This window comes from Asparagus officinalis, chromosome 2 (assembly GCF_001876935.1).
Source record: "Asparagus officinalis chromosome 2, Aspof.V1, whole genome shotgun sequence".
Classification (NCBI taxonomy): domain Eukaryota; kingdom Viridiplantae; phylum Streptophyta; class Magnoliopsida; order Asparagales; family Asparagaceae; genus Asparagus; species Asparagus officinalis.
The window spans coordinates 21,429,111-21,443,417 of record NC_033795.1 but is presented as its reverse complement, the minus strand read 5'-3'; the positions used below and the strand labels follow the sequence as shown (position 1 = coordinate 21,443,417).

The window sequence follows — 14,307 nt, the reverse complement described above, 5'->3', positions numbered from 1 at the left end:
CTACAGAGGCCGAACTCAGTCGTCTATGTCTCTGTAGGCAGTGTAGTTGTTTTGACCGAAGAAGAAGTTGTTGAAATGGCGAACGGACTTCTAAACTGCGGTCAGCCATTTTTATGGGTGGTAAGAGACAAATTCCGAGATTTCTTGCCGGAGAACTTCACGGATAGTGCAAAAGAGAACGGGATGGTGGTGTCGTGGAGCCGGCAGGAGCGAGTTCTTGCACACCCATCAGTCGGGTGTTTCCTGACGCATTGTGGATGGAATTCAACTCTGGAGGCACTGACAGCAGGGGTGCCGGTGGTGGCGTATCCACAGTGGGGGGATCAGGTGCCGGGGGCGAAGTTTTTTGGTGGATGTTTATGGGGTTGGGAAGTGAATTATTGAAGGCGCCGGCAAGCGGAGAGAGGGGTGGTGAGGTGTGTCAAGGAGGTGATGGGTCGAGAGAATCGAAGGGAAGGGCGGCGGAGTGGACACAGAGATAGAGAGCCGGCGGCGGCATGGCGGCAGCGGTGGGCTCGTCTGACCGGAATGTGCAGGCGTTTGTGAATGAGATTGTGACGAGAATGAATAGCTAGATAACTTATTAGTCCATCTTATTTGCATGCTCGATAGTAGATGAGGTTGTCGAATAATTATGCTCACAGCATTAAGACTTCGAAGTTGGGATGAGTACTGGATAGTTAGAATTTTCTATATATGATCCACTTTAAATGTGTGCTTTAATCGGTGTATCATGTTAAAGATTGCTTATACTATGTATCAGGACTACTGTGAAGTGATAATAAGATTGTTATAATTAACAAATTAAAAAAATAATGTTACACGCACATTGGCGCACTGAAGGCTACTGATCTCAGGAGCTTCTAAGTGTGGATCGAAGACATTAAAGATTTCTTGCAAAAGGTTCTAATTGAGAATGAAAAAAAAAGGAATTGGAAGTGAATGTCTTGATTATTTTGGCTATTAATATGCCTTGAATTTATTTAGATAAAGTGATCTTTTGACCATAGAAAGAAAAAGATTGCTATTAAAAACAATTTTACTCATGATATCTGATCCCAATTTAAGGGGGGTATTGAAATTGAATTTAAATCTGAGTTGCTTTTTTATGACTTTAATTTTGTTTGTTTGTTTGTTTGTTTGCCTGTCTCTTAAAAGTCAAATTATGCGGAGAGTGAGGGGATGAACATTGGTACGAGGTAAATTTCATAGTTAAGCGGGTGGTCGAATTGTGAAATAATCAATTGTCTTTTGTAGTTTTTTAGTAACAGTTTACTTGATTTTTTTTGTTGACAGTTTAGTAATTAGGCAATGATAATCTACTAGTTGGGTTTGTGTTGGGTACCGACTCAAACTCCAAGTCGGATGTGGGTTTGAAGGCTAGATCCAATCCTAGTAGTTTTCTTAGATGCCAAGTTAACTTGGTGAACAAGTCAGGCTTTAAACAAGACCTCCTATTCTAGGATTTAGAGGCAGAGAGAGGGAGAGAGACAATATTATTACAATCAGGGTTTAACAGAGGGTGTAATCAGGTTCAATGGTATTGTGAGAGAGAGGATTTGTCAGTCTTTGTTCGTGCAAAAATTATAATTCAGAGATGATAGTGGGTTATTTTCGATCCCGTGGTTTTTTCTGTTGAGGGTTTTCCACGTTAAACCTCATGTGATTCTAGTTGTTGTGTTTGGTGCTTTTTTCGAGATTTTAGTGAGATCTAAAATTCCCAACAAGTGGTATCAGAGCAGGGTTCGCCAGTTCGTGGTGGTGTGAGTGGCTGCAGACAGCGATATTCGCAGTTTGGCTTTCTCATGAAGTTAGGCGTGGCGGTGAGATCACAGTGACGACGTGCTCTAGTTTTGGGTTCTCTATGTTGGATAGCATGTTTCTAATATGTTTTCTAATTTATTTTGGTAACAGGTTATTAGAATTATTAATCTGTTTTGGTAACAAGATTTCAAATCTGTTTTGGTAACAGGTTATTAGGATTCCTAATCTGTTTTATTTTTTATTTTAGAATTCCTAGTATGTTTTTGGTTTTAGGATTTCTATATATATGGAACAATTGGAAGAGAGAATTGAGCAGCGAATTGGGGATATTTGGAGCATAGAAAAGAAATATTTTCTGAGCTATTAGTTAGGGTTTTATTTAGAGAGAATTAGAGATTTGTTGGTGAGATTAATTAGTGAGTTTGAGTGATTTGTAATCTCAGTTTGTACTCTTCTTCTCTATTAGTGAAAACCCTATCTCCTTCTTACCCCGTGGATGTAAGAAACTTGCCGAATCACGTTAAAATTGGTTGTTTGAGTTTGTGCCGTTATTTTGCATTGTTTGGCCTTCTCTCGGCATTTGTTTGGTTTGGTTTCTCGAAGCACATCGGTTGTTTGGCTTCCGCCACGCACAACACTCTGTTCATGAGAAAACCGAATGAGACAGGTGATAGTCACGGGAAAAAAAACATGCGGAGCGCTCAGAAGAAGTTCAGGTGGGGCTACGTGTGAATAGCAACAAGCACCTGAAGGAGTTCCCACGGGATTCGGTGTTGGGGACCTTGCGTGTTTGCAGTTTGGTGAGATGCAGTTGGTCACACGTGAATTTGAGGAGTGGATTTGGATTTAATTGGTTTTTAAATCTAGATCCACGGTCCAAATTGATATGTCAACCGATCGAGGGTTTGGAGGCGGATTTTGATGATCTTTCTAGGATTTTTCAACGTGCTAAGTTCGTTTTTATGTCGGTTTCATCAAATTCAATCTCTATAGAGATTGATTTTAATTTTTATTGTGGTTAGAGGATGATGACTTCTTTGAATCCGAAGTTCGATATTCCGCTATTCAACGGCAAGACAAATTTTACAGTATGACAGTGTACAGTTTAAGATATTCTTATGTAGCATGGTGTTGATTAAGCTTTGGAGGAGAAGTGTCATGCCTGGGCCCACGGGCCTTGTTGGCGTGTGCAAACAGTAGGACCCACATAGAGCAACTCAATGTTGGCTAACATCTACTTGCCAAAATGCTAACACTTAGTTACCCTTGAATCTTGGTTTTTCTCTATTTAAATCATAAAATTTTCTTCACACTAGTCCAGGTGGGACTAAAGTGTGGGGGTATCATAATCACCCAACCTTACAAAGGTGACGTTCTCATCATCACGACATGACAATTGGCACTTCCCAGTGTCACTTCTAGGCAATGTGAATTCTAGAGGTGACTCCTACGGATTCTAGAGGTGACTCCCACCGCATCCACACTTCCAGTACGCGGTGTAGCACTTAGCTCTGCATAGCACTTAGTTCCACACTTTCGGCTGGCAACCTGCTCTGATACCATTTTGTCACGCCCTGGACCTACATGTCCTGTTAGGGTGTGCAAGCCATGGGACCCACAGAGAGAAACTCAATGTTGGCTAACATCTATTTACCAAAATGCTAACACTTAGTTACCCTTGAGTCTTAGTTTTTCTCTATTTAAACCATAAAATTTCTTCACACTAGTCCATGTGGGACTAAAGTGTGGGGGACTAAAGTGTGGAGGTATCACAAGAACAAACCTGAAGGATTGAATGATGCTAAATGGAGTTTCATGCAAAAAAAGATGGTTAGCACAATTTGTTTGGTACTCGTCCCTTAGATCAAGTACAATGTTATGCAAGAGACCACACCAAGGGGGCTATGGGAAAGGTTTGAGGGAATCTATGCGTCGAACTTGTTGACCAACTGATTGTGTTTGAGGATGGAGCTTTATTCATTGAAGATAGAAGAAAGTATCGCAATTCAAGATCACATCAATACCTTTAATCGGCTAGTTTGCCAACTTATGAATATTGATGAGGAGATTAAAGAAGAAGATCGGATGCTACTCCTATTGTCTTCCTTGCCGAAGTCGTACAAGCTGTTAGTTCAGACGATAATTGTAGGGAAGCAGACTTTGAAGTTTGACGATATGACAGCACTCCTATGTGAGAATAAAAGAATGGTGGGGGAAGGAGAGTGCATCTATTGGTGGTGAGAATACACTTGCTTTTAAAGGTTCTAATGGAGAGAGGAGTAAGGGGATATGCGACAGTTATCGAGGAAGGTCAAATGTCTTCCTTGCCGAAGTCGTACAAGCTGTTAGTTCAGACGATAATTGTAGGGAAGCAGACTTTGAAGTTTGACGATATGACAGCACTCCTATGTGAGAATAAAAGAATGGTGGGGGAAGGAGAGTGCATCTATTGGTGGTGAGAATACACTTGCTTTTAAAGGTTCTAATGGAGAGAGGAGTAAGGGGATATGCGACAGTTATCGAGGAAGGTCAAATCTCGGGCCCGATATGACAATGAAAGGGAGTGCTATTATTGCTGAGAGAAGGGTCACATTTAGTTCAGATCTTTCCAGATGCGAGATGATTTGAAAAATATTAGATAAATGAAGCTTCAAGAAAATGGGAAGAAGGTAGACTCCTCGGTAGTTATGTGTGATGAAGATATGATGTTGTTGATACAGAGTACAGGTACTGATGCGAGTAATACTTTAATGTTAGATTCTACAGCCTCTATGCACATTTGCAACAATAAAAATTATTTTAAAACATTGAAGACAGATGAAGAATTTGTCGACGTGACCGTTGGAAACAACGAGAAGATGAACGTTGAAGGCATTGGGAGTGTTCGCCTCAAGCTTCACACTAGGAAGGTCGGAATTCTTCGTCATATGAGATATGTGATGTCATGTGGTGCTAACTTAATTTCGTTGGGTGAGATGACATCACGTGGATACAAGTTTGTTGGTGAAGGAAAGTGGTGCAAAGTGTATAGAGATGCTGATTTGATTTTGTGAGGGAGGAAGAATAGCAATCATATTTGCTATTTAGATAGGCAATCTGTTAATGGTGTAGATGACCTCAGACTCTTATCTACTTGGGAGAGGTGAATAACAAGAAGAAGAGAGTGAGTTTTTCTAAAGTTGTTGATACGCTTGGAGATTTTTCGTCGAGGGAGGATATGGTGGGTACTGACTCAAACTCCAAGTCGGATGCGGGTTTGAAGGCTAGGCGCAATCCTAGTAGTTTTCTTAGATGCCAAGTTAACTTGGTGGACAAGTCAGGAGTATCTTTAAATAAGACCTCCTATTAGGGTTTAGAGGTAGAGAGAGGGAGAGAGACAATATTCTTGTAATTAGGATTTAACAGAGGGTGTAACCATGCTTAAGGGTACTGTGAGAGAGAGGGGGATTAGTAGTCTTTGTCCATGTAAAAGATTTTGTTGAGATTATTTAGTTTTGTGATTATTTTCTTTGTGAAGCAAGAGCTTTGATCTTTTATTTCGATCAATCATATCCGATCCGTGATGGTCCACGGATAAACACCAGCACAGACAAAGATCTTACGCAAGCAGCGGGTGATAAACGTCATATGCGTGTGTTTCTAGAGAGTTGTATATTCATTTTTTTATTCGTGTAAGAAAAGTCTTATAAAAGACTAACTATTTTGAACTTGTTGTAAATGATTGAAGTTGTAATGAGTTCCATGAATAAACCAATTTTCAATGAAAACACTACCCTGGAAATCGATGACGCATACCCGCAACAAATCCTCTAATACTTGGTTCACTCTCTCCGTTTGCTTATCTGTTTGCGGGTGGAAGACACTGCTATATGATAGCTTACTGCCGAATGAATTCTAGAAGCTCTTCTAGAAGTGTGAAGTAAAAACTGAACCTCGATCTGACACGATCGTCTTCAGAACTCCATGCAATCGTACAATCTCCTGGATGAAAATCCTTACATAAGTCTCAGTTGTGTATATCGTCTTCATCGGTAAGAAATGCGCCGACTTCGTCAAGCGATCAACTATCACCCAAATGGAATCATTCCCCTTGCTCAACCTTGGCAAGCCCATAATAAAATCTATGGAAATATCTGTCCACTTTCACTCAGGAATGGGTAAAGGCTGTAGGGTTCCCGTGGGTCTCTAATGTTTTGCCTTTACTTGCTGGCAGGTAAAGCACTTATCTACATACTCTACAATCTACCTACGCATGTCACTCCACCAAAAAATTTCTTCAACTCATTGTACATTATGGTTTTGCCTGGATGCACTATGTACCCGGTGCGATGTGCCTTATCAAATAAATCTTTCTTCAACTGCGAATTATTCGGCATGACTAACCGGTCCTTCATTCGAAGGCCTCCATCTGCTCTAATAGTCTAATCAGCCTTGGGCTCTTTAAAAATCTCTCATTCCGGGTTTGAACCCAAGAGTCCTCTAACTGAGCACTAACCACTCTATCAGCCCATGAAGTCTGTACGGCCAAAGCTCCAAAAATACGCTGCTCCCATCATTCTCTGACCTAAAATCAAACTAGTTAAGGGTGTGAAGATATCGGTACAACGAGCACCTCAAAGCTGCAAGCTCGCGACGACGCTTCCTACACAACAAGTCTGCTACAACGTTCACATTCTCCGGATGATACTAAAGCGTGAACTCGTAATTTTTAATGAACTCGACTCATCGCCGCTACCTTTGGTTGAGTTCCTTCTGGGAGAAGAGATACTTCAAACTCTAGTGATCTGTGAACAGTTCAAACTATACTCCATAGAGGTAATACCTCTACGTCTTCAGTGTGAAAATCACTGCTGCTAACTCTAAATCATGTGTGGGGTAGTTTTGCTCATGAGTCATCAACTGCCTCGAAATGCAAGCTACTACTCTCTGGGTCTTTATCAAAATGCCTCCTAGACCCGATAATGATACATTCGTACAGATCATAAAAGTCTTATCACTGCTCGGGATGATCAACACCGATATTGTAGTCAACTTAGTCTTTAATGTCTCAAATGCCTTCTGACACTCCGGTCCCCAACCAAACTATACACCCTTCTTTGTAAGGTGTGTCAGTGGTGTGGCAACCTTCAAGAAGTCCTGAATGAACTTCCTATAATAACTGACCAGACCAAAGAAGCTACGAATCTCTATAACGGTCTTTAGCGACTCCTAATAAAGTACTGCCTTTACCTTAGCTGGATCTAGCTGTAGGCTATCTAAAAATTACTACAGATTGCTGATTCACAACAAACACTAACGATGAAAGTTATAATTTGATGGTTTCTAGAAGGCTACAATTTAAAAACTTTTACGTAGATTGATGAAGGTTACAATCTGACGATCTTCACAACAACTGATAAAAGCTCTAATTCAACAGCCTTCACAATCAACATCGGGAGTTACAATATGATGACTCTCATATTTTCAAGGAGCCAAGATAAATATTACAGGATAACGATCTTTGTAATGATCTAGCAAAAGAGACTACAAATTAACGGTCTCTTTAAATTAAAACACAGATATCTCTCAAACCGTAAGAAATTTGGCAAAACGGATGGGAGCAATCTGAACCCTTCGAGTCAGTTTGGTCAACTCCGTCTCGTCAAGATAGTCGATTTTCATATATAATTCGTCCAATTCCGACTTACGGTTTGAAAGTTATAACCTATTCTTCGCAGCAAGTTATGTTCTAAAGTTCGTATACAAGACTAGACTTCGCCTAAATATTAGACTTCGCCTGAAGCTTGCCAAGCTCGCTTGAGGCTCGCCTCTGTGTTCCAGAATCAAAACGATGCAACCACTGCATAATCTAGCTGCAAACGTAACTCAAACCCAGCCGCAAACGTAATTCAAACCCAGCCGTAAGCTACGCAAACACTGCTTAAATTTACCTGCCAACGCAGCTTCCAAACGCTACCAACGCAACTTCCAAACGCTGTAAACGCAGCTTTCAAATGCTACCAATGCAGCTTCTAGACGCCGCAGACGCAGCTTCCAGACGCCGTAGACGCAGCTTCCAGACGCTGCTAACGCAGCTTCCAAATGCTACAAACGCAGCTTCTAGACGCCGCAGACGCGGCTTCCAGACACCGCAGACATAGCTTCTAGATGCTACAAATGCAACTTCCAGACACTGTAAATTCAACTTCTAAATGCTGCAAACGCAGCTTTCAGACGCTACGTTCGAACGCAGAATTCGTGCCTAGCAATGCAGGACCTGCGTTTGACTCGTTCAAACACGAGTTAAACGGTTCCAGAAACTATTTTCTCCCCTCAATTTGAGGGATTTCCGCTCCATGTAGGAGCGGATTTAGAAGGCGGTTACACCCCTTAATCTCCTATAAATAGCTAAAATTTTAGCTTAATTCGGCCTGGTTCTTTGGAGGGGAATTTCTAGAGAATTAAGATTGGCACAAGGCTTCTCGGAAGAAGAAGGATCTCGGAAATCTTCAGACCCTCGGAGTTGTTCTTGGAGCTTTCATCAATCTTGGCTTACAAACCGATTTCGGTTAAATCAATCAACTCTTTCAAAAAGTTCTTTTAAAACTCGTTCTGAGTTTTCAAACTCGTTAAGATTTTCAAACTTGCCACACAAGTTCTCCATGACATCAAATCCAAAAAGATTCAACCATGTTTCACGAGGTGAAACGTCAGATCGTTAACGAGAAGCAAACTCAACACGAGTTTCGAGGAAAGCATCTCATCGACACTAAGAAGAACTCAGATTAAACAAAGTGAAGGATCTCATTCGACCATTCTCTCTTTTGTAAATCGGGAAACCGATCGAGAAGATTGTAATTTTTTTTCTAAATTGTTAGGGAGAGAGTGCATTGAGAGAATTTTAACTCATTCTTTTTCTAAATCAGTTAGAGAGAATAATACAAATTCAATTCTCTATTTTCTTCTTTTGATTTTCCCACCAAACAAAAGATGACGACTCTGCTGGGGAATAGTTTCACTGACGAAGAAGTTGTTGCACAATCCGATGTCAACCTCGCTTGAACCACGGTCAAAACTCTTGTTGTGGAGTTTTATCAAGCCATGTACGAGGACATACTCTCCTTCGGATCCCTTAGCCCCAAGGCTAAGCGCAAGATCCTCAAAGTCTCTAAGGAGACTAAAGCTTCAATCGTTGTCGAACCACCAAAGGAAGGCCTCTACATTGGACCAGATCTCTCGGACAGCCTCTTCTCTAGAGACATCAACTTCACTATCCGAGGAGGATGAATCATCAATTGCTCCTTTGAGCGCAATTGTCTTCAATTTTTGAGATGGCTCCTCGGTTGCCTTTGGGGACACTTCCTCCTTCTCCTTGATCTTCTTCTCATAGATCTTGATCTTACCAATGAGACCATCAAGAAAAAGTGTTATAAGATCATGAGCTTTCTTGATGGCCGTAGCTTTAGGCTCCCAAACCGGCGTCAAAGAACAAAGAATTTTGTAGTTCATCTCTTGGTTCGTCAACACCTTATCAAGGCCATGCAATTCATTTATGATGTTAGTAAACCGAGAAAACATAGCATCAATAGATTTATTTGAAAGCATTTTAAACAATCATAATCATGCATGAGGCTAATAATTTTGGACTCCTAAACTTGAGGGGTTCTTTCTGTAGGAGTCTAAAAATGCTTATAGGTTCCCGCATACAGCTTGAGATGAAGAGTGTTTGATGGAAATTTGCAGTAAAAGAAATAATGAAAGAAAAATTTGACTTGTATTCCTCTCAAAATTAATTACAATTTGGATTCCGGTTACAAAAGAGAGGAGAATGAATTCGATTCTCCCCTTTGTTTAATTCTGGGTTCTTCACGGTGGCGATGAGATGCCTCCCTCGAATGCTCGCGTCGAGTTTGCTTCTCGTTGACGATCCGAACGTCTTGATTCACTGGAACGATGTCATCTCCTCACGATTTGACGCTGTGGAGAACTTGCGTGGCAAGTTTGAAAATAACTCTTAACGAGTTGATAACTCTGAACGAGTTTTAGAAGAACTCGTAGAGTAAGTTTTGAACTCTGATCGAGTTGATAACTCTGAACGAGTTTTAGAAGAACTTGCAGAGCAAGTTTTGAACTCTGATCGAGTTGATAACTCTGAACGAGTTTGAACTCTTGAAAAAGAGTTGATTTGAACCGAAAGTTCGGTTAATAAGCCAAGGAAGAAGCTCCTGTTGCTGGTCTCCAAAACTCCTTGTTGCTGCAGAACACGGCAAGATGCTCGATCAAGGATCCCCAAAAAGTCAGCTCCCCCCCCTCCAAAAAAAAAAGAGGATCCCAGAGCCCAGAGCCAAAAGCCTTCTCTCCCAAGCCAAAATCCCAGCCAAAGTTTTCGAAGATCTCTCCTTTATTCCTCCCCAAAGAAAAGGATCTCCGAGCCAGCCCGAACTCAGTTGAGTTTCCCACTATTTATAGGGGATTAAGGGTGGTAACTACCCCCTTAATCCGCTCTTAAGTGGGGCGAAAATCCCTCAAATCGTGGGGGAAAAACAGTTCCTGGAACTGTTCATTGCGTGCTTGAACGAGTCAAACGCTAAAAACGGCGTTCTGGGCCTTAACTCTGCGTCTAAGGCCTGAGACGCAGAGTTAAACCTTTGTCAAAGGTTTGAAACGCACAGGCCGCATGCGTTCTGGAATTGGAGACGCACAGGTAGCTTGTGCGTTGAAATTCAACTCTGCATCATGAGTTTGGGACGCATGGTTGAGTTTGTTGAAGAACGCACGTTATGTGTGCGTTTGTGCTTTAACTCTGCATCACAGAGTTAGATGTCTGCTGGAAAACGCAGAGTTAAGCCTGTTTTAGGCTGAAAACGCACAGTTGTGCTATTTTAGAGATTAACTCTGCGTTTAGATGTTGAAAACGCAGAGTTGAGCCTGTTAACGGCTGAAAACACACAGTTCGTGCTGTTTTAGAGATGAACTCTGCGTTTTAGGCTGAAAACGCAGAGTTGGGCCGAAGCGTTGCAAAGATCGTCATTTTGTAATCTTTACTTTAGCTCTTTGATATGCAAGAGTCGTCAGATTGTAACTCTCGATGTTGATGGTGAAGGCTGTTAAACTAGAGCTCTCATCGGTTGTCATGAAGGTCGTCAGATTGTAACCTTCAGCGATCTACGTGAAAGTCTTCAAATTGTAGCCTTCTGGAAGTCGTCAGATTATAACTTCCATCATCGGTGTTTGATGAGGGATTAACTATCTATTGTGATTTTTAGACAGCCTACAGAACCCCCTCCAAAGTTTTCGAAAGTTCGCGGTTGACTGGGACGAATTTTCGGAATACTTTGGATCTCAACTCTGATCTTGGAGCTGTTGATTCCTTGTCACAAAGGAGTTGTGATCTGCACTCGCTTCGAAGGCCGCTTGGTTGAAGGGATTTTCCATGCATGACTTGTGTGAAGATATGCGCCATAATCCTGCTTCTGGACTGTGGGGGTGGACCCTGCATTTTGAATTTGGAACACGGGTGTGACCTCGGCGTTCGGTTTTTGCATCGCGGGTCTGACCTCAACGTTTTGACTTAAGATATGGAAGTGGCTTCCGTGCATTTTTGACTAAGTCTTTGAGACTTGTCTTTGGCGCATCTGTCTTAAGTCTCGGCTCACATCCATTAAGCTGATGGACCTGCAAACGTGCATAGGATTTTTGGCAAACCCTCAGCCATCAACGGATTTGATAAGCCTTTACCGACTACCGTTTGAGTCGGGCTAGCATGTGAATTATCTAGGTCCGTTCCACATGTAACGTTGTGCTAAGAGAATGAACTCTCTTAGTCTTGATGTTATGATTTTGAATACATAGACTTTGTCATTTTGACGGAAAAAGACTAACCGGCACAGGTGTTAGGCGTAGACTTATCTCTATTTAGGGATCGAGATAAAGTCCCCCATGCGTGTGAGGCATGGATTTTGATGTCATTTTCACGGTAAAAGACTAACCGGCAACGTGTGTTAGACATTGGCTTATCCCTACTTAGGATTCAGGATAAAATTCCCCATGCGTGTAAGGCATGGATTTTGGCGTTATTAATAACGACCTACTACGATATTGAATACGTAGGCTTTGCTATTATTACGGGAATAGGCTACCCGGCAACATGTGTTAGACATTGACTTATCCTTACTTAGGATTCAGGATAAAATTCCCCATGCGTGTAAGGCATGGATTTTGGCGTTATTAATAACGACCTACTACGATATTGAATACGTAGGCTTTGCTATTATTACGGGAATAGGCTACCCGGCAACATGTGTTAGACATTGACTTATCCTTACTTAGGATTCAGGATAAAATTCCCCATGCGTGTAAGGCATGGATTTTGGCGTTATTAATAACGACCTGCTACGATATTGAATACGTAGGCTTTGCTATTATTACGGGAATAGGCTACCCGGCAGCATGTGTTAGATGCAGACTTATCTCTAATTAGGGATCGAGATAAAGTCCCCCATGCGTGAAGGCATGGATTTTTGGTGTCATTCCTTCCTGTGTAGCTTGAAACACCGAAAGAATTAACAAGTTCATTGGGGGGGTGACTGTTAGAGGTGTTATGTTAACATAACAGTATTTTATGGACCTATCGCTCTATTGAAGAGAGTCGATAAGTTGATTTGGTCGTCAGAGGTGTGGTGTTAACTTGACGAGTTTGTGGACCTATCGCTCCATTGAAGAGAGTCGATAAGCGGATTTTGTCAGAGGTGTAGTGTTAACGTGACAAGAAAGATATTGCTATGGAAGCAATTTTGAGAACTTATCGCTCTATTGGAGAGAGTCGATAAGTGGATTTTTGTCAGAGGTGTAGTGTTAACGTGACAAGAAAGATATTGCTATGGAAGCAATTTTGAGAACTTATCGCTCTATTGGAGAGAGTCGATAAGTGGATTCTTGTCAGAGGTGTAGTGTTAACTCTATGGAAGCAATTTTGAGAACTTATCGCTCAATTGGAGAGAGTCGATAAGTTGATTTGGTCGTCAGAGGTGTGGTGTTAACTTGACGAGTTTGTGGACCTATCGCTCTATTGAAGAGAGTCGATAAGTGGATTTTGTCAGAGGTGTAGTGTTAACGTGACAAGAAAGATATTGCTATGGAAGCAATTTTGAGAACTTATCGCTCTATTGGAAAGAGTCGATAAGTTGATTTTGTCAGAGGTGTAGTGTTAACGTGACAAGAAAGATATTGCTATGGAAGCAATTTTGAGAACTTATCGCTCAATTGGAGAGAGTCGATAAGTTGATTTGGTCGTCAGAGGTGTGGTGTTAACTTGACGAGTTTGTGGACCTATCGCTCCATTGAAGAGAGTCGATAAGCGGATTTTGTCAGAGGTGTAGTGTTAACGTGACAGGATTTGTGTTGCAATTGGAGCAACTTTGGGGACTTATCATCCTATTGACGAGGATTGATAAGTGGGTTTTGTCAGAGGTGTAGTGTTAACGTGACAAGAATTTGGAGTGATGCAAACTGAATGCATACTCTGTGGGGATGATGATCGTCAGAAGTGTAATGTTAACTCGACGATGTGAAAGATTCGTTACTCTTAATCCAGTGGATTCCAAGTAACCAACCCCCAGTCTTGATGAAGACTTAGCAGGGGAATAAAAAAGAGGTAGACAAGGCACATCACCTAGTGGGGCACTATCCATGAAGTCGGAATAGAATCACATCACCAGGTAGGCCATTATCTGATGAGTTTGACTATCAGAGGTAATTGTTAACGTGATAGTTGTTGGAGGCCCGGCATCCTACTGAAGAGGATTAGCTTCAGTGGCCGTAGTATCTTCCCCTTCTGACTGAGGAGATTGGACTTGGTCCGATTGCTCTGGAGATGATTGGGCTTGGTCTGATTGCTCGGGCTGATCATGCCTACTTTGTTCTTCAGCTTTGATCCTGGCAATGATTTTTTGAGCCTGCTCGCCTTGAGAGATTAGTTGTCTCCAAGAACGGCATTCTGCAACTCCTATTCGGGCTAGGAGGTCGGTTTGCAAGTTGTGTCGACAGGTCTCTACTAAGGTAGATTGTGTCATACCTGACGAACACCGGAGAGCCATGGATCGGAACCTTTTGACATAGGCTTTGACGGACTCCCTCTTCTTCTGCTTAGTAGCAAGAAGGGTATGGATGGAGACTTCTGTATCCTCTTCAAAGAATCTTGACAGGAAGAGTCTCTCTAGATCCGCCCACTTTTGGATACAGCCCGCAGGCAGTTTCCTGAACCATTCAAAGGCAATTCCCTTGAGGGTGCCAATGAACAATCGAGCCAGTATGGCATCGTTCGATATTATATTTCCAGTCTGTGACTTGAAATGATAAATATGTTGGTTCGGTGATCCCGTGCCGTCAAAAGTTTGTAGCGTCGGGACCTCGAACTTTGGAGGATAAGGGGCTGCATCCCATTCGGCAGGATAGGGTCTGATAACTCCCTCATCTTGGAGCTCGCTTCTGTTAGCAATGGCTTTAAGGCGGGCTTCCAATTCTTCCATTTTGGCAGACTGAAGATTCTGCTCGTTCTCAGTCTCT

The 14,307-nt window shown here is 41.9% G+C and overlaps 1 protein-coding gene across 1 annotated transcript in view; it reads left to right on the top strand.

Annotated features, from left to right (window-relative positions):
* LOC109830924 (putative UDP-glucose glucosyltransferase) overlaps positions 1–376 on the top strand; it is a 990-nt gene extending 614 nt beyond the window's left edge. Inside the window, 2 exon segments of the mRNA XM_020398278.1 lie at positions 1–342; positions 344–376. The exon segment at positions 1–342 is cut by the window's left edge and continues 3 nt beyond it. Coding sequence (XP_020253867.1) covers positions 1–342; positions 344–376 — 375 coding nt within the window.